General features: G+C 41.0%; 9 protein-coding genes across 9 annotated transcripts; 5 read left to right on the plus strand and 4 right to left on the minus strand.

Moving 5' to 3' along the window:
• Positions 1–328: 328 nt before the first annotated feature.
• Positions 329–2,572, plus strand: FOA43_004338 (uncharacterized protein; the record flags this gene model as incomplete). The annotated part of the gene is made up of 1 exon (XM_038924581.1): positions 329–2,572. The coding sequence occupies one exon, from the start codon at positions 329–331 to the stop codon at positions 2,570–2,572; it is 2,244 nt and encodes a 747-aa protein (XP_038780509.1).
• Positions 2,573–2,683: 111 nt separating this feature from the next.
• FOA43_004339 (uncharacterized protein) lies at positions 2,684–4,501 on the minus strand (the record flags this gene model as incomplete). The annotated part of the gene is made up of 1 exon (XM_038924582.1): positions 2,684–4,501. One exon carries the CDS (start codon positions 4,499–4,501, stop codon positions 2,684–2,686), a length of 1,818 nt encoding a protein of 605 aa, XP_038780510.1.
• Positions 4,502–6,280: 1,779 nt separating this feature from the next.
• Positions 6,281–9,835, plus strand: FOA43_004340 (uncharacterized protein; the record flags this gene model as incomplete). The annotated part of the gene is made up of 1 exon (XM_038924583.1): positions 6,281–9,835. The coding sequence occupies one exon, from the start codon at positions 6,281–6,283 to the stop codon at positions 9,833–9,835; it is 3,555 nt and encodes a 1,184-aa protein (XP_038780511.1).
• A 49-nt stretch (positions 9,836–9,884) lies between these two features.
• On the minus strand, positions 9,885–11,006 carry FOA43_004341 (uncharacterized protein; the record flags this gene model as incomplete). The annotated part of the gene is made up of 1 exon (XM_038924584.1): positions 9,885–11,006. One exon carries the CDS (start codon positions 11,004–11,006, stop codon positions 9,885–9,887), a length of 1,122 nt encoding a protein of 373 aa, XP_038780512.1.
• A 184-nt stretch (positions 11,007–11,190) lies between these two features.
• Positions 11,191–12,036, plus strand: FOA43_004342 (uncharacterized protein; the record flags this gene model as incomplete). The annotated part of the gene is made up of 1 exon (XM_038924585.1): positions 11,191–12,036. One exon carries the CDS (start codon positions 11,191–11,193, stop codon positions 12,034–12,036), a length of 846 nt encoding a protein of 281 aa, XP_038780513.1.
• A 38-nt stretch (positions 12,037–12,074) lies between these two features.
• On the minus strand, positions 12,075–12,731 carry FOA43_004343 (uncharacterized protein; the record flags this gene model as incomplete). Its single annotated transcript, XM_038924586.1, has 1 exon — positions 12,075–12,731. The coding sequence occupies one exon, from the start codon at positions 12,729–12,731 to the stop codon at positions 12,075–12,077; it is 657 nt and encodes a 218-aa protein (XP_038780514.1).
• A 494-nt stretch (positions 12,732–13,225) lies between these two features.
• FOA43_004344 (uncharacterized protein) lies at positions 13,226–14,419 on the plus strand (the record flags this gene model as incomplete). The annotated part of the gene is made up of 1 exon (XM_038924587.1): positions 13,226–14,419. One exon carries the CDS (start codon positions 13,226–13,228, stop codon positions 14,417–14,419), a length of 1,194 nt encoding a protein of 397 aa, XP_038780515.1.
• A 211-nt stretch (positions 14,420–14,630) lies between these two features.
• Positions 14,631–15,767, minus strand: FOA43_004345 (uncharacterized protein; the record flags this gene model as incomplete). The annotated part of the gene is made up of 1 exon (XM_038924588.1): positions 14,631–15,767. One exon carries the CDS (start codon positions 15,765–15,767, stop codon positions 14,631–14,633), a length of 1,137 nt encoding a protein of 378 aa, XP_038780516.1.
• Positions 15,768–16,108: 341 nt separating this feature from the next.
• Positions 16,109–17,602, plus strand: FOA43_004346 (uncharacterized protein; the record flags this gene model as incomplete). Its single annotated transcript, XM_038924589.1, has 1 exon — positions 16,109–17,602. The coding sequence occupies one exon, from the start codon at positions 16,109–16,111 to the stop codon at positions 17,600–17,602; it is 1,494 nt and encodes a 497-aa protein (XP_038780517.1).
• Between the last annotated feature and the right edge of the window lie 453 nt (positions 17,603–18,055).

Here is an 18,055-nt window from a genome sequence, read left to right on the forward strand (position 1 = left end):
AGATGTATAGCCGATAGTAGTTAAAACTTTGAAGCTGAAATTGTAGAGTTGAAATAAGTCAAACGCTAAAACCGCTTCTCTCCTTTGTACTTCAGCACGCACGCACGCTCCACGATTTCTTTCTAGCACAATCTGAGAATTTCAGATATTTATTGGGGAGCCCCATGGCGGTTATCGGGGGACGCCGAGTCGTTGAGCTGACTGCGCTGAAACTTTGAATCGATCAGTGGCTGAGTCCGACTGAAAAAATTAAACTATTTATGTAGAGAAGAGAAGAAGTGCAGAAGAGCAGAGTAAGAACAAGGAAAAGTTACATCTGGTCACCACTATGTCTGAACTCCTACAGCTAAAACCTGAAGTGATAGAATCGCCAGATCCCATTATAGCTTCGTCATGGGAAACTGAATTCATTTATTGGTTTATCAAGGTCGTAATTGAGATCTTCTTCCGAGAGATCTCGATACGTGGCTCATTCAATATTCCTGCCAATGGTCCTGCTATGGTTGTGATTGCTCCACATGCCAACCAGTTTTTGGATGCTGGCGTATCCATGTACTCTGTTCATGCTGCTACAGGCAGATTAACACACTTCGTTGAGGCTGCTGTGTCGTTTCGTCAACGTGTCATTGGTAGTTTAAGTAGAATGGCAGGCTCCATTCCCGTGGAAAGGGCCCAGGACTTACTGCGTACCAAACAAGGCTTAATCAGGTTTAAGAACTACCCCGATGATGAGTTGACCATCATTGGTAGAGGCACTCATTTTACCGTCGATTGCCAGGTGAAGAGCCTTTTGGGCCTTCCTCACAGCGCAGGGAATGTAAAAATTGGCGAAATAATCAGCGACACAGAGCTCAAGTTCAGTACGCCCATGAAAAAGGCTGGCGGTATCAAAATGCTACAGGACTTTGTTCCATATAAGACTGCTCCAAGAATCGACAACCATAAACTCTTCGATACGGTATTCAACAGGCTAAACGAAGGCGATTTGATAGCTATCGCTCCTGAAGGTGGCTCTCATGATAGAACAGATCTTCTTCCTTTGAAGCCCGGTGTCGCTATTATGGCACTAGGCGCTGCAGCTAAATATCCCGGTCTCAAGATTCCAATTGTGCCTTGTGGATTGAACTACTTTCACGCACACAAGTTTCGTTCTCGTGCCGTCTTGGAGTTTGGTCGCCCAATCATAATCGATGACGAATGGGCCGAGAAATACAAGGAAGATTCCAAGAAGACCGTGTCTGAATTGATGGAAATCATTACCGATGCAATGAAAGCTGTGACAACACAGTCTCCGGATTATGAGACGTTACAGGTAATTCAAGCGGCAAGAAGGCTATACTCGTATGGGGGTTCTCGATCCAATATACCATTACCAATTGTTGTTGAGATAAATCGAAACTTGTTGATCGGTTATAGCAAATTCAAGGATGATCGGAAAATTAGGCATTTGAAAGACTCGGTTGTAAGATACAACGAGAGACTCAACTACTACGGACTTACCGATCACCAGATGGAGAATGCTTCCAAAGATGTGCTTCACAACGCTATATTACTTTGTAAGCGTCTAGTTTTACTTGCCTATTACACCACTTTGTCTCTTCCCGGAACTATTCTATTCTCACCGGTGTTTTACGCATGTAAGAAGATTTCTGCAAAGAAACAGAAAGAAGCACTTGCAAACTCCGTAGTGAAAATTCATGCTAATGATGTGTTAGGATCATGGAAGGTGATGATCGCTTTGGTTGTGGCTCCTATATGCTACTTTCTCTACTCTCTTTTGGGAACATATTTGATGAACAAGTATCATTTACTGCCATCATTAACTGGTACTTCACTTGATACTCTATTAACATTCACTTCCTCTTGGATCATTTTACTTTGTACCACGTATGCCTCTCTTCGTCTGGGAGAAGATGGCATGGATATTGCCAAGTCAATTAGACCCCTTGTCCTTTCATTGTCTCCTGAAACCACTGAATTAAAGGAACTTAACGCAGAGCGTGAATCCTTATCCCTGGAGGTAACTCAAGTTATTAATGAATTGGGTCCCAAGGTATTCCCCAAGTTTAATCAACAGAGATTGAAGGAACTCAGTGAAGAAGTGAAAGAAGAAAATAGTACCATAAAGAAAGGACGAGGTCATAGCGGTGCTAGGTACCATCGCCATCATCATCGTCATGCTGCCTCATCTTCTTCATCATCAATCTCGGGTGTATCAACTACAACTTCATCCACTGAAAGTCTCTTATCATCGGATGGAACCCTTGTCAGAGAAAGAGCAGCTAGTACGTCCAGTTCCGTGTATTCCGGATTCAGTGAATTTGATATGGATGAGGAAGGTAAGGGTAGGATGCCCAATTTATCACATGTTTCGATTTTCCCTGATAAGCTTCAACTAAGCGATGCATCATCGTCTATAGACGTCGACTTGCAAGATTTAGACAAGTCATCGTTAGAGTCTGCTACTGGTTCAAATGTTCACACAACAGCTATTGATTTGACTAGCAGGGTGCGAGATGCTGTTTTTCAACGAAATCAGGCCGGTACAGATAACCAAGACAAGAAACCTTAATAAATAAATAAATAAATGCACCCAATATAAAGACGTAGATATCTTAACATAAAGCCAAATGGAAAAGCAAAGAAAGTAAGTATATAATATATTTTAATATTAGCTTAAAGATCAGTTAGGACGCGAGATACTAACAGCAGAATAAAGATCATCCTCGATTGGATCCTCATTCAGCGCACTGTGAACAGGAGACAATGTCCGCTGATTTTCGAAGAACCCATCGAAATCTTCTACATCCTGCCATTCTTCAAACCACTTCTTCTCGAAGATCCTCGAAGGCAAACCTTTGATGGGGAAGATCAAGGTAAGAATAAGTAAAACAGCAGAAGAAGAGACGTAACCAGTAAAGAAACTGAAATAGTAAACTTTAGTGGCTGCCTCAGGAACTTTATGAGTTTTAGTAGCACCAACGAATCCGACAATATTGGGCAAAATACCACAAACGTAAGAGGCGTAAGCTCTCCAATTGATACCATGACTGTAGTAGTAAGAACTTGAATTATCGGCAACATATAACTCTTTCAATCTGATATAGCCCTTTTTGAGAATAAAGTAATCGCAAAAAACGGTACCAGCGATAGCAGAAAGGAAGACAGAGTATGCGGATAAGTAAGTGGTGAACATGGAAGAAGAAGTCATCAAATTCCATGGACAGATGGCAAAACCAATGATGGCGCATACGAAACCACCCCGACGAATGTTGACGAACTTAGGCATCAAAGCGGTCATATCTGTTCCTGCGGAAAGGGAATTGGCAGAGATGTTTGTACCCAATTGAGCAACAGCAAAGCCAAAGGAGATGAAAAAGACACCAGCTCTGGAACCAGAGGCATAATTGTCTAAGAAACGAGACAGAACGTCCAAAGGATTCCAATAAGTGGTACCATACATGACAGCAGAAGCTGAAGAGACCAAGATACCAATCAAGCAAGTAAGAGAAAAAGAAACTGGCAATGTGATGAACTGAGACCACACAGCAGCCCTTTTAGTACGAGCCATACGGGAAAAGTCAGGAGCATTAACTATCAAAGTCGCGAAATTCGCCAAAGAGTTCATCATACTGTTGATAAAAGCCCAGGTAAAGGCAGAGCCATGGAGAGTACCCTTCTGGCGAATAACTGGACCACCACCATCAGCTTTAATCAAAGTCCAGACAAGGAATGCGATACCAGCAATTGGACAGATGATAGCCTTGGCAGTAAACAAATGTCTGACAACATGAGGTTTCATATAGATGAATGGAAGTTCGAAAAGCCAGAAAAGAAAGAAGGAGAGAACACCGAAAGAAGTAATGGCATCGCCAGAAATCTTATTAGGGATTTTAGTATCAAGGTCATTACCAAAAATAGAACGAAGCATCAACTGAACACATTGTCCACCAATGGTTGATTGAACGCCGAACCAGATACAGGCCATGACCACACGGTTGATCACGGGCCACATTGAACCCCATATACCAAAGGAAGACCTGGAGGAAACAGGAAAAGATACATGATAGTAAGTACCAACCCTGGCAGCCAAGGTAACAAAACAACCACAAAAGAAATAGCCCAACCAAATAGTAATCCAAGTAACCCACCAGGAAAGACCAGCCTTAACACCAGTAGCCGCAATCTGCCAAGTATTAACATTGAAACTATCAGCAATCCAAAAGAAGCAGAAGTTCCACCATCTCCATGTACGTCTATGACCTTCAACAGGCTTCAAATCGTAGTTGTAGAGAAATAGCTGAGAAGATGTAAGACCCTGAGTACCTTCAATTTCAACCCATTTGCAGAATCTGCGGTAATACGAAGTTGGTTTCGCCTTTTCATCATCACCAGCTAGGTCAGATGAAGATATAGTTCCAACCGAACCAAGGCCTTCATCTGCCTGGTAAACTTTGACGGGATTTTCTTTCTTGGGCTCGTACGAGCCAAATTCAGGCATTATCTGTCAGATCAGACCAAGTAAATGACGGAGCTAGTTCTTAAGAGCTGCTGTTCATCTGGAGAGAAGGAAAGGGAAGGAGAAGGAAGAAGAAGGAGAAGGAGAAAGAGAAAAAAGAAGAAAAAACAGGAAGGAACGACAGAAAGAATGAAAAACGTGGGAAATGAACAAATATATAAACCAAAACGTATCCTCTCTTACGAATGGCTTCTGGCGTATGAAAATTCTTAAGATCGCCAAAGGAAAAAAGAAACACGAAAAAAATTTTTCCTTTCTATTTCTGGTTCTCGGGTTATTAACCAAAAAGAAAGTTAATTCATTCACTATCAAAAATACTTAGATAACAGGCTAAGTAGAGCCGGGCAGTGTTCTGTCTATCAGATGTCAAAAAAGTTTCCAGAAATGCCGTTCCATTTAGGGGCTGCTTCTAGGATTGGACAATGACTTGTACCTGCTTATCAGTTATGGCATACTGGTGGTTGCAATTTCTATTTTAGATAATAAATGATATTTCTGGACCAGAGGTTGTATTTACGGAATCGAGTTAATCGTTGTGTGTATAATCTTCACATTGCTTATTGAGTTGTCTTGATCACTCGGAAACAGATTGGGAGCAGTTCTCAATACCCAGAGCAGATCTAAATGACTTCTCAGGGAAATCTGTCAGATACTCAATCAATCCAAATAATACTTACCAAATTCCTCAGCACTACGAAGGAACAGTATTCTGATCTTGATCATAGTTGTAGTCATAGTTTCAGTTTCTATGCGTCCTCTGGTTCTAGTTCTAGCTCTAGTTCTAGCTCTAGTTCTAGATCTAGTTCCAAATCTCTATGAGTCTTCTGGTTCTATTTTTGGGTCTTTATGCGTCTTCCGATACCTTAGGTCTCCGTGGTCAATCTATTTGTTTGCTCATATTACCAATCCCACCCCAGTCTTATCTGTCACCGGTGATAAAATCCCATTGTTCTAGTCCAGTCCTGAGTTCTCGGTTAATGACTGAACTTATATTTTTTGTTTCTTTTTTTTTGATCTTTTCTTCTCGCCAACTTTTCACCTCGTATAGCCTTATGCAGGTTGATGTTGGCGCACGGAAGAATTGTGAAGTAGAAAGGAGTTAAAAAGATAAGCTCAAATTCACTTATTGCAAAACCGTATGATTTAACATCTCAGCGGTTTTTCGGGCCGCAGAACCTATGCGTATATTCATACTTTATGCACTATCAGCTAATCAGTTTTGATCTTCAGATTCATGTTCTGGTCGCTCGGGCCGTGATGAGTCCGCAATTGATTTTGTGAATAAGTGCAAATAAGTTTGTAATTGCTACTACGATTTTTCACCGATACATACTATTTCTATACAAATTGCTTAGAACTAGAAACATCTTCAGAATATTTTGGATGGGCTTCTGCTGCTAGATATTCGTGTCAATGTATCATCCTATATTATACTTTAGCTAGGTTAAACTTTTTACGTGGTAGGCCTCTACCGGGCGTAATGCCATTTGAAACATATAGAACCCGGTAATGTTTTACTCACTGCCCCCGGTGGCTGGCTCTCTTATTGTAATTTATTCATTTCAAGCTCTATTCTCTGAAGTTCTAACCACTCCTTGTTACCTCAAGTGTACAGTTCGAACTCATAATCATTCCATGGATACAAATCTAGAAACAAGAAGGGGATCTTTTGTTCCCTTCTCGTTTTCTAGACGAACTACTCTCATCCTCATAGTCCTCTTTGCAGTTCCTATCATTGCGAGACTTCTATCTTCCTTTGCTATGATATGGTTAGGTGCTTGTATTCCGTCTGTTGCATTTATATGGATGACCATTCATTTACACTTGGACTCCAATTCGTGTTCTAAGTCAAAACTTCGGGGCCGTTTCAAACCGATTGCATTCACTAATGACCTCAATTGGCAAAAGGAGATGGCCATCATTGATACAGATGCATCTACCGATGATCAGATACAAATGTATCCCGAGAATTTCCTTATCAATGATACTTTGAATAACATAGTGTCATTGATCATTAGAGACTTTATATCCAATTGGTTCTCGAGAATCACTACAGATCAAACGTTCATCAATGATTTGAAGAAGCAGTTTAGAGGTATAATCATTAGACTTGGAAAGCGTTTGGAGAGTACTGACTTCAGTGATTTGTTGGTTCACGGGCTGGTACCTATCATAGAGAAGCATCTAAAGGATTATTCAAGAGCAAAGGATCTTATCAAGAATAGGAAAGCATCTGCCAAATATGCCACTATGTCTTCTACCAAGGAGATGGATAAGGCTATTGCTTCCAACTATAATCAAGGCTCATTACATACTGCCGTCAAAATAGGAAGTAAATCCAATGAACAGGATATTAAATTGTACTTGAGTGAGCAGATAGGTAAGATCTTGCTTCAGCTATTGGACAATAACGAGGTGAATTCTCCACCAGTGCTTATTTTAGTCAGAGAAATACTTACCAATTGCGTGTTCTATCCAATTGTATCGATGCTTTCTGACCCTGACTACTATAATCAGCGGATTGTCACTAAATTGGTTGACGTTATGAAAGATCGTGATGATGTTAAACGATTCAGGAGCATTCTTGATCAGCATTCATTGTATGCGCAGAATTCTGACTTGCTGACTCGACAGATACTAAATGAAAGGCCAGAAGCCCTTCAGAAGATGAGAATTACGGTCAGAACAAGCAGCAAGGCGTTTGAAAAGGTGGTCAGGCAGATTTCAAGGTGTAATTCAGCATCCATTTTGAAGCAGTATCGTTATCTGCTCGCTTTACAACTAGATGATTTCGCCAAGGCCATGGATCTGGGAAATTTAAAAGTTGACGAGAACATGCCTTTAAGGACTTACAGCAAGAGACTTCAAATTTTACTTGCTGCTGTGGACTTACGTTCTACTGCATTGAAGTCATCTTTGTCATCTCCCCTCCAGGAAACGGAGTTTGATCCTTCTACAATACCCAAAAATCCTGATCTTACTCTGGAGCAGACTCTAAAGAATCCGATCGAGGTGCCCTATTTTATGGAATTCATGGAGAATCGGAAAAGAGGGGTGTTAGTGCAATTCTGGACTTCTGTGAATGCTCTTCGAAACCCATTAGAAGAGTTTTATTTTGATGATTGCAATACTGCTGAAGCTAAGGAGGAGGATAGTACAGCAGCGGAGTATTTGGACGATGCCATGTCGCAGGCAGAGGACCTGAGGCAGATATTTCGTCAGCACTTCAGCAGCAAACTATTGGCTGTTCCCGAGCAGACTTACCAAGCGGTGTCTACGTTTGTCAATACACATCCTGATAATTCTCGATTGTATTATTCGGCAAGAAAGGCACTTTTTCAATTGCAGCAAGTTGACCTAGAGAGGATGGAAAAGACAGATTTTCTTGCATTCAGACAGTCCGACTATTTCATTCGGATGTTGGCTGCGGGTAATCAGTCACAATTAGATGTACCGAGAGGACTACTACATGGTGGCAGTGATGATGATGATGATGATGAGGTAAATGGAGATCCGTTGGCTAAGTATGATGAGGCTTTTAAATTGTACGATGAGTCTGGACAGGAGAATGTTAGTGATACAGTGCTAAAGGTTGTAGAGGATGCACTTAACGAGATTACTGCTAAAAAAAACATAATCGATGAGGAGTCTGTTGGTCCACCACCAAGCAGTTCCTCTTCAAGTAGACTACTTAGCAAAGATACTCACAAAGATTTGTTTGGATCGCCAGAATATGGAGATGAATCAGAGCTCTTCGACTACGAATCTGATAGTGCCACACAATATTCCCCTAGAATATTCGGTGATAGCGACGATAATGGTGACACCTTGGGTATTGACGATGATAGCAGTGCTTTGGAGAGTGGAGCCGCATCGATGTCATCGTCCATGGATGCACCATCTTCAGAAGTACGCGTTGCTGCTCCTGGAGATTTGAACTTGACCGATGAGATCAACAGGCTAGAGACAGAAAAAGAAAGACTTAGGCAGCAGTTACTTATCATCAACTCCTTACTAAGAAAGGCTGAACTTACTAGCAACATTACAGAAGTGAGAATTATGAACAGATCCAAAGTGAGTTTAGATAGAGAAGTTCGACTTAGAGAGCTGCAACTTCAGCAATATACTATGCAGCAGAGTGATAGCGGCCTTTACAAAAGGTCAAAGGTCACGATTCAATCATATATAACTGCGAACGAGCATGGCCATGACTTTATCTTATACATTATTGAGGTTCAGCGATTATCGAACGATGATCTCAATGTGGTTTTGGCCGGTTGGATGGTTGCAAGGCGATTCAGTCAGTTCTACAAGCTTCACAAATACTTGAGGATGAAGTATCCGGAGGTTTGGGATCTAGAATTCCCCAAGAGAATGGTGGTAATGAAGTTTCAACAGAGTGCTTTGATAGAGCAAAGAAAGTGTAAGTTAGAGCGATATCTACAGAAATTGCTTAGCTTTGACCAAGTGTGTGCCAACAGCGTGTTTAGAGACTTTCTTTCAAGCGACGTCTTCACTTTGGACTTTGCTAACGAGCAGACTACCAGTAATAAGACTATAGAGAGTGTTAATTCCATCACTTCGTTGTATAACAGGCTCTGGAGTCAGCTTATGTATTTTCAAGGAGAAACATCATCAGGCGAAATGGGCTCAGAGTCTGGGGAACATCTGCAGTCTGCCTCATTTGCTCAGAGTTCTGGTTCACTTCGAAAGTTTAGCTCTACTCTAGAAATGAAAAGAGAACTATCCAGTTTAGATGAGGCTGAAAATTCCGAATCACTCGTCAATGATTTCATCGAGGACGAAGAGAAGGCAGAAGATGGAGAGGAAGAAACCAAGCCCCTGAATTTTCCTTTTGTAAAACCGCTTTGTGATCTTACCGTTACGTTATTCCAATTGGACAAGTCAAATATCTGGCTACGAGGCCGTGCTTTGGTTATTATTCTTCAGCGATTACTCGGATCAACTATTGAGAAGGTCGTTCGAACTACTGTGGACGACCGTTTGAAAACAGAATCAACGATATTTTCCATCCTTTCTGGACTTCAGAATGTTCTCTGGCCCGATGGAGAATTTAGAAAGCATAGCAAAGAAAGAACCCTTACGGAAAAGTCAAGAACAAAACAGAAGGCTCGGTATATGCTTGTCACATTCATTGTAGACTCCTGTTCGAGGGTGTTCGGCCGGCAGGGGTCGAAACGGGCTGCTGATCTTTGCTTTGATTCATTTCAGAACGAGTTACTAAACAAGCACTTGACGCTAACTTTGCTAGACGAAATATTTAAGGAATTGTTCCTTACGGAGAAGGAAACTTAGATTTAGATCTTATTGTACATTACTATGTATACATATACTATGACTATCATTATTGGACCCGCTTTTTAAGCGTCTGTGCGGAAAGACTTTCTCTGTCTCTTCGTGTAAACACCGACAATGTGGTGATGTCTTCGTCTTCGTCATCATATTCATCCAATTTGTGTCTTTTATTCATTAACTGACCATGGATTTTGTCAATGCCTTCTTTTACAAGGTCACGGCCTAAGATCATAGCATGCAAGTTTGCCTTTATTCTATGTCCTGGATCGGACTCACAGGGATTTTTTTCAGGAATAAGAGAGAACAACTGACGTAATTGCAATCTCTCGTCGGGGTTTCCAAGAGTAGACGATACATCGTGCCAATCTAAGGGTAGATTGATGCTTTCATCTACCTTGCTATTATCTGAAACAAGTTGGTTTCGACGCATCATGATAAGTGAATCAAGTAGTCCATTCAGTCTGTTAAACAGCTGATCTTTCAACTCATCTGGAATTCTAATATCATGGCCAACAGTGGCTTGAAATACCCTTCTCTGACCGTTATCTTCTCTATCATCGGCATGCTTCTGATTATGCTCTATAATTTTCTTACCAATTTTCCTTTCAAACAGAATATCAAGAGTCTGTTTCATGTCTTCAACAGCAGAAACATGCGGATTATAGAACTCTAACATATATCCCTCGGGCTTCTTCTTCCCAGAATCATTACATACATCAGTGTATTGGGTGAATCTATCAGGTCCAAACTCAGCTTCAAAATCTTGCTTCACAGGAGGCATCTCATCTTCACTTAAAGGCCAATCGGTGAATTTGCGATTCGGATAATATTGGTTCCTTATGTGGAGAAGATGTACTGCGTAAAGATGAAGAGCCAAATCAGACCTAAATTCATCATCCATATAGTTCATGATTCGTCGATACTCCTCCAAGATTCGAAGCCTAGATTTTGGAAGAGCTATCGTAGAAACTGTACCGTTATGATACTCTTGTAGATCATCCGCATCCATGGAAGTTCCATCAATGAGATCGCCAACACCCGTGGTCGAGGTAATCCGATTCTCGGTGTCGTCTTCGAATACTTCTTCATCTTCACTATCGTCAGAATTTCCGCCATCCTGTTGACTGCTATGAGCCATGGGCGATGAGTCAGGCTGTATAACGTCATCCATGGGCCGGAATACTCGTGATAAATTCGAGAGTAGATCTAAGACTGACTAGAAAACATGGTACTACGGTAAGTTCAGGTGTAAGGATGAGACTAGCAAATTTTTTTGTCAGAGCTCAAGCCATGGCCAATCAAACTATGACCAGGTGTGTATTCTTTCTTTGTCTATTGCCAAGTTTAAACGTCAAATGCCTCAAATTGAAGAAATAAGTGATGCGGAGGATATCGACAATCTGGATTTGGATATTGCAGAGTTTGATCCGGATCTCGTGACTCCTGTGGCCCCCAGATATGAAGATAATAGAGGATCAGCAGCATTGACAAGTTCTAGTAAGCCCCAAATGGATGCGGCAGATGCTGCTATGGCCGAATTATTGAGAAGGAGTAATGAAGGTATCGAGGAGCTTTCAGATACGACGACACAAAGGCCAGAAAGGCCAGAGAGGCCAGAAAATCCTCGTAGAACAGAAGATCTAACTGACGAAGAAAGGAAACAACTATCAACCATGCAGAGTCTCTATCCATGCTATTTTGATTCCAATAGAAGCGTGAAAGAGGGAAGAAGGGCACCTATAGAAAAATGTGTGGAGAACCCGCTTGCTAATACCATTCTTAATGCTTGCAGAAGCTTTGGATTTCCTGCTCTGCTGGAATCAGACAAGTCACATCCTCAAGACTTTGGTAATCCGGGAAGAGTCAGATTGGCCTTGAAGTTTGAGGAAAAACCTACTCACAAAAGTATTAGAAGCAAAAGGCAGTTGTTAAATGAGGTTGGTGATTATTTACTTAAGCATCCTACCACTTTGGATACGGTAAAGGAAATGCCGGGACCTCCAGAGCTTACTCAGGGTTCCTATCAGCCTACAAAGGTGCCGAAAGTTCTCAATTTCAAGATGAACACCATAGTTCCTTTGCACTCCCCTCTCACGATGAAGAATCCTCAGACGGCCAGCGCTTACACTAAACTGCCACCCCCTCAGGCTGCTCAGCAGATGAAGAGACCAAAGCAGAAGATCCAGAGAATTAGAGGCTGAGAAGTGTCTTAGTTTTCTTTACTTTACACAACTAATCATTATGATGGTACATACTTTCTTCTGTAGTCAGAAATAGCTTGCAACTGCTCTGGTGTTAATTTATCCTTGAGTTTTTCAACAATATCATCGAAGCTAACAATAGAAAGCACGGGAACATTATACTTTTCAGAGACAGCCTTGGTAGCACTCTTATTTGAATCCTTAGTGGTTTCCTGCCTATCCAAAGCTATAACACAACCAACAGACTTACCTTTCTCCTCGTTGATGATACCAAATGCCTCGTTGATGGCAGTACCAGCAGTCATAACATCGTCAATAATGATAACTCTTTTCCCCTTCATAGGACTTCCTACTATGGAACCACCTTCTCCATGATCTTTCTTCTCCTTTCTATTGAAAGAGTAGCCAATATTGGCATACTCTTCACCTCCAAGCTGAAACAACTTGGTCACAGTGACAGCAGCCAAGGGAATACCTTTGTATGCAGGACCAAATAAAACATCAAACTTTATTCCTGAAGCAATAATTGCATGAGCATATCCATTACATAGTTGATCCAAAGATTTGCCAGTAGAGAACTGACCCATGTTGAAGAAGTACGGAGATTGTCTGCCCGATTTCAAAGTAAACGACCCAAACTTCAACGCCTTGGTCTCCAAAGCACTATCTAAGAACTTGTCTTTGTATTCGCTCATTGTAACTGGTGGCTTCAAAGTAGTATGATGAATTGCCAAGGACAAGGTTCATCGTTTTTTGTTCATCGTTTTTTTTCATCTTACTTTTTTTTAAGGGGGGGCCCGGGGTCTCTTTATCTTGGGCTTATAGTCGGTCGTCTCTCAAATATAACTCTTCTTTATTTCTTTGTGCAGTTTTTATTGGACTGCTAATAGTTATGGAATCATCGGTATCTTCAAATACTGCAAATGTAATTCTGAATATTCTTGCATCCATCAGAATCTCTTCAAATGATTTTGATGACGGGGATTCTGTCTCTGGTGACAATGAATCAGCCAGTCGGCGTCCTCTAAGATCTTCAGCATCTTCTTCAGCTTCTGTTTATCGAAGAACTCATCATTCTCATTGTCATAATCATGGGTTTCATAATACAGCGCCCAAATCGTTGGTAAATTCTAAGCGAAGGCTCTCGAATTCTTCGGATAACTCTTCTAATCGAAGTCTTAGTAATAGTATGGAATTGAACAGTGGAGATGTTCCATTGCCCGAATCTGACTTTGCCAGCACTTATCGTTACAAAAACAAACTGAGATTACAGGGTCACAAAATAAAACGTATGGTTGCCAATCGTAAGAGCCGAGGCTTTTGCGATCCATTTGATAGAGATCTGCTCATACAGAGAATGGACACGTTCAATATTTTGAATTGGACAATCAATGATAGCAGGTTAACACCGTTGGAATGTGCTACCAATGGCTGGAAATGTCACAGTAAAAGAAGAAACGAATTACACTGTCAAGACTGTCATGCTACAATTTTGGTTCGTCTTAGTGGTAGCGGAGGAATAGGAAACTCTCTGCTGACATCTCGAATAGGTAACCAGACAGGCGATAGTCACATGTCTTTGCTCAGTAACTTCTTATTTGAGAGTGACCTTGAAGAAGAGGAAGAAGAAGCCGAATTTCGAAGAGCTTTAGTGGCTTCCTATGTTAGCAGACTGCATTCAGATCACTATCAAGAATGCGTATGGAGAGCAGACAACTTGGACTTATCTTTAGTGAAAAGGCAGTACTATCTTCACAATTATGATATGGATCGCATTATACCCCAATTTGGGACAAGTTTGAGGCTATTGGGTATGCATCAACAAGTGATACTTGGACGTAAGAACTTCAAGAAGGACATTATCAGTGAATCCGACATGGGTATATTGAAGAACTACACCAAAAGAAAATACAATTCTTCGTTACTTTTGCTGGCTCTTTTAGGTTGGGAACTGAGACAACAACGATTTGGAAATCGTACGCTATTACTATTAGGTTGCAAAAACTGTACCAGAAGAATTCTTTTAGGAGAGTTTCCTTCTAATTTAGCATTGGGTGGTGTAAAGAAGCTATCTTCATGTAATTATCCACCATCCACCGTTTACAACAATGAAGATGGACTTCATCCTAAGTCGTCCTACGAAGTGATTGCAAGTGGGGATAAATGGATAGATGAATTTGGTGACGATGAAGTGAATTTGATCAAAGAACATGAAAACTGGTGTTGTATGGTGGGAAGGTATTCAAGTTCAGATTTACCTGGTTACAAAGTGGTATTGCAGATGTTAAAAAGTAATACTTTCATTGAGGACAACGATGATCAGATAATGCAGGAGGAAGACCACACCTTTGATGATAGTATGGCACAATTACGCAGCATATAATAAATAAAGTTAAATATGATTCATGAATGTATAGAAGTTAAAGAAAAGGAAGGAAGGAGATGATGCAAGAAGGGATTGAGGGATTTGAAGCATAAGAGGCTTGATAAATAATAAGGACAATAACGACGAATAAAAAAAGTAGAAGGTAAGATAGAGATTCAAGTATGGTGAATAATTGTAATTGATAATCTCTCTCTTTTTTGGATAAACCTTAGACACGCTTCTGATAAGTAGCTTCGGGCTTCATAAGAGTACCAAAAACTTTATCCCAGAAGGTGGTAGTAACACCGAATGCCAACTGATAGTTCTTGTAGTGGTGCTCTAAGTGACTAGCCTTAATGGTCTTAAAGATAGCAGGCAACTTGGCATGATGAAGAGCATAGTGAGTCATATCATATAGAATGTAGCCTAAGGAACCGCCAGCAAATGCAGAGCATGCAACATAATAAGGGAAAACAGCAAAGACGATCTTATAGAAAGGAGTTGCCAGAACCACAAACAAAGCAGGAGGCATGACCAATCTCATTCTATCCATTGGAAGGAAATGGTGAACACCATGCATCAAGAAATGAACGGTAAATGCAATCTGATTCTCAGGTAACAAACGATCAATATGGAATAAGAATCTATGCATGCAATATTCGATTAAAGTCCAGGCTAACAATCCAACAAGCCAAATTGGAATGGAGACAAATGGACTCAAATGAGTGAAGCCTTGGTAAAAGATGTACATATTAACAGGCAACCAGAGAATAGGAATAACCCACCAAGGAGTCAAACTAATTGGCTCAAGGAAGTTTCCAAACAACTGAGCAGAACCCTTACCATAATGTCTAGGTCTATGAATTTGGTCCAAGTAAAAGTCCTTAGTCCAGTGAGCGGTCAAAACCTGCATGATCAGAGGCTTATCCAAATCTAAGAATTTGTACTTCTTATAGTCAGCTGTTGGATCAGTCTTCAAATGGAAGAGATCTTCGGGAATCTCGCCAAACTCGGTCAAATCCACCGTTTTCATATCGTCAGCAGGAGCACCATCCATGGTAACCTCCATACCTTTATGCTTCTTCAAAAGCTCCTTCTCTTCTTCGTCAGTAGCCAAATAACCGATCTGCATACCATCATCCAACATCTCATAGGCGCTCTCAGAATGCACGTGAGTATCAGAATCAGACAAAACCTTGGTAATATCCTTACCAGCATGTTCCATCACGATCTCGGGTCCACCGGGATGCTCGTCAAGGAACTGTGAGATATCAAAGACCTTTCTATTGTATAGAGAGACCCAGCATGATTCGGCAGTATTGTGACTGGCCAGCTCACTTTTCGATATAAGGGGAAGATTTGGCATTATGATTACAGTTCAGGGCAAATCAAAGACTGGAAAAAGTGATACAGCCTGCTCTCAAGAAAAAAAATCAATTGTCTCGTGTCAGTTCATATATATAATCTTCGGATCTGAAATAGCGACTCTATCCGAGTCTTAGAAGTCGTAGAATCGCGGGACAAAGTGACAGCTAAAATTTTTTTAAAAATAAGAACATTCTCATTCGTCCAATCGTCCCGTCGATTTTTCAGCTTGAATTCTTACTCCAAATTTTACTTTGTTCTTCTTTTCGTAGTTCAAGTACTTGTCTTTCTCTTGTTGTTAGCACTAGTCGTTGTGATTTCGTTTGCTGCGTTCTCATTTTGATGCTTTCTAGAACCTACCCCCTTTGTTCATCCCTTGCTCGTGGTCTTAGTCGTGGCTATGCCTCAAGTGCGTCGTCTGCCAATAACGGCATCAAACTTAAAACTTTGCCTAGTGGTATAAGATTGGCCGTTGATGAGACACCATCTCATTTCAGCGCTATAGGGATGTACGTGGATGCAGGTTCTCGTTATGAGGAGAGATATGGACTTACAGGATGTTCTCATCTCACTGATAAACTTGCCTTTAAGAGTACGAGAGATTTTTCTGGAAGTCAAATGCTGGAGAAATTGAATCTCCTGGGTGGTAATTTTATGTGTGCCTCATCCAGAGAATCCCTTATTTATCAGGCCAGTGTATTTAATTCTGATGTGGAAAAGATGTTCCATTTAATGAGTGATAGTGTGGCCCGACCTCAGCTTACTGAGGAGGAAGTTCAAGAACAGAAGATTAATGCTCAGTATGAGCTCAGTGAGATCTGGTTACAAAGTGACCTTATACTTCCGGAGATTTTCCAGCAGGTTGCGTATGACAATAAGAACTTGGGGTCTCCTCTACTTTGTCCCACTGAAGAGTTGGGTAATATCACCAAGGACAAGTTGTTGAAGTTTAGAGATTTGTTTTATAGACCGGATCGATTGGTTGTGGCTCTATGTGGCATTCCGATTGAAAGAGCCGAGGAATTGACTGAAAAGTATTTTGAAGGATTTCAAAGCGGCAATAATGCAGATGAAATTGTTAAAGATAAAGCTATTTATACCGGAGGTGAGAGATCTTTGGATGTTCCTAAGGAGTTAGCATACAAAGGTCAGGAATTTCACCATATCTATGTTGGCTATGAAGGTGTATCGATAGGAGACGATGATGTGTACAAATTGGCTACGCTTCAGATGCTAATTGGAGGTGGAGGTTCTTTCTCCGCAGGTGGTCCAGGTAAAGGAATGTATGCCCGAGCCTACACCCGAATCTTGAATCAGTATGGATTTGTAGAGAATTGCAAGTCATTTATTCACAATTTCACTGATAGCGGACTCTTTGGTATTTCTCTTGCGTGCATTCCTCAGGCTGATAAAGTGATGGCCGATCTTATTGGATACGAGTTTTCTCTGTTGATGGATCATGATGTTGGTAAGGGAGGAATTTCAGAAAATGAAGTCAGTAGAGCCAAGAACCAGTTGAAGTCATCTTTGATGATGAATTTGGAGAGTAAGATGGTTCAATTGGAAGATATGGGAAGACAGATCCAGGTGTTCGGCAAGAAGATTGATGTCACAGAGATGTGTGAAAAGATCGATGCTGTCACTAGATCAGACTTGATTAATATTGCCGAGAAAATTCTTACTGGCTCTGAGCCAACCATTGTGGTTCAAGGTGAAAGAGAAGCTTTCGGTGACATTAAAGAGACGTTGAAAGGTCAAGGATTAGGTTCCAACGGTTCCAACGGTTCCAACGGTTCCAAATCCAAGCAGAAGAAGCCCCATGGATGGTTTTCATGATTAAGTTTACACCTGTATATATGAATGTACAAACACAATATTCTGCTTCGTCATTGATTATCGTTAATCGCGTCTAGTAAAGTATTAAATCTCTTCTCAAAGTCCACAGAAGTCTCGCCCAATTCTTTCATGGTGTTTAAGTCTTCCCTTAAGTGCTTTTGGAATATATTAAATACACTTGTGTCCTTCTCAGACACCTCAGAAACAAGCGAGTTCAACGCTGATACCTCTGAACGAGATGGCGTACCATGTAGCTGTTTAACCCAGTTCCTCTTGGACGGTCCAGACATGGATATACTGAGTGGGTTGTGAGACGATGTCGTTGATGATCTGGAACGAGATGGTGATCCTTGCGCCGCACTCATCTTAGTAAAATTCAATATGTTCGTGAAGAACAATAAAGTGTCATTCATCGATAAACGATTCTAGGATATCCGCGAATTAGTATTATTA

Source organism: Brettanomyces nanus, chromosome 4, assembly GCF_011074865.1.
Source record: "Brettanomyces nanus chromosome 4, complete sequence".
NCBI classification, from domain to species: domain Eukaryota; kingdom Fungi; phylum Ascomycota; class Pichiomycetes; order Pichiales; family Pichiaceae; genus Brettanomyces; species Brettanomyces nanus.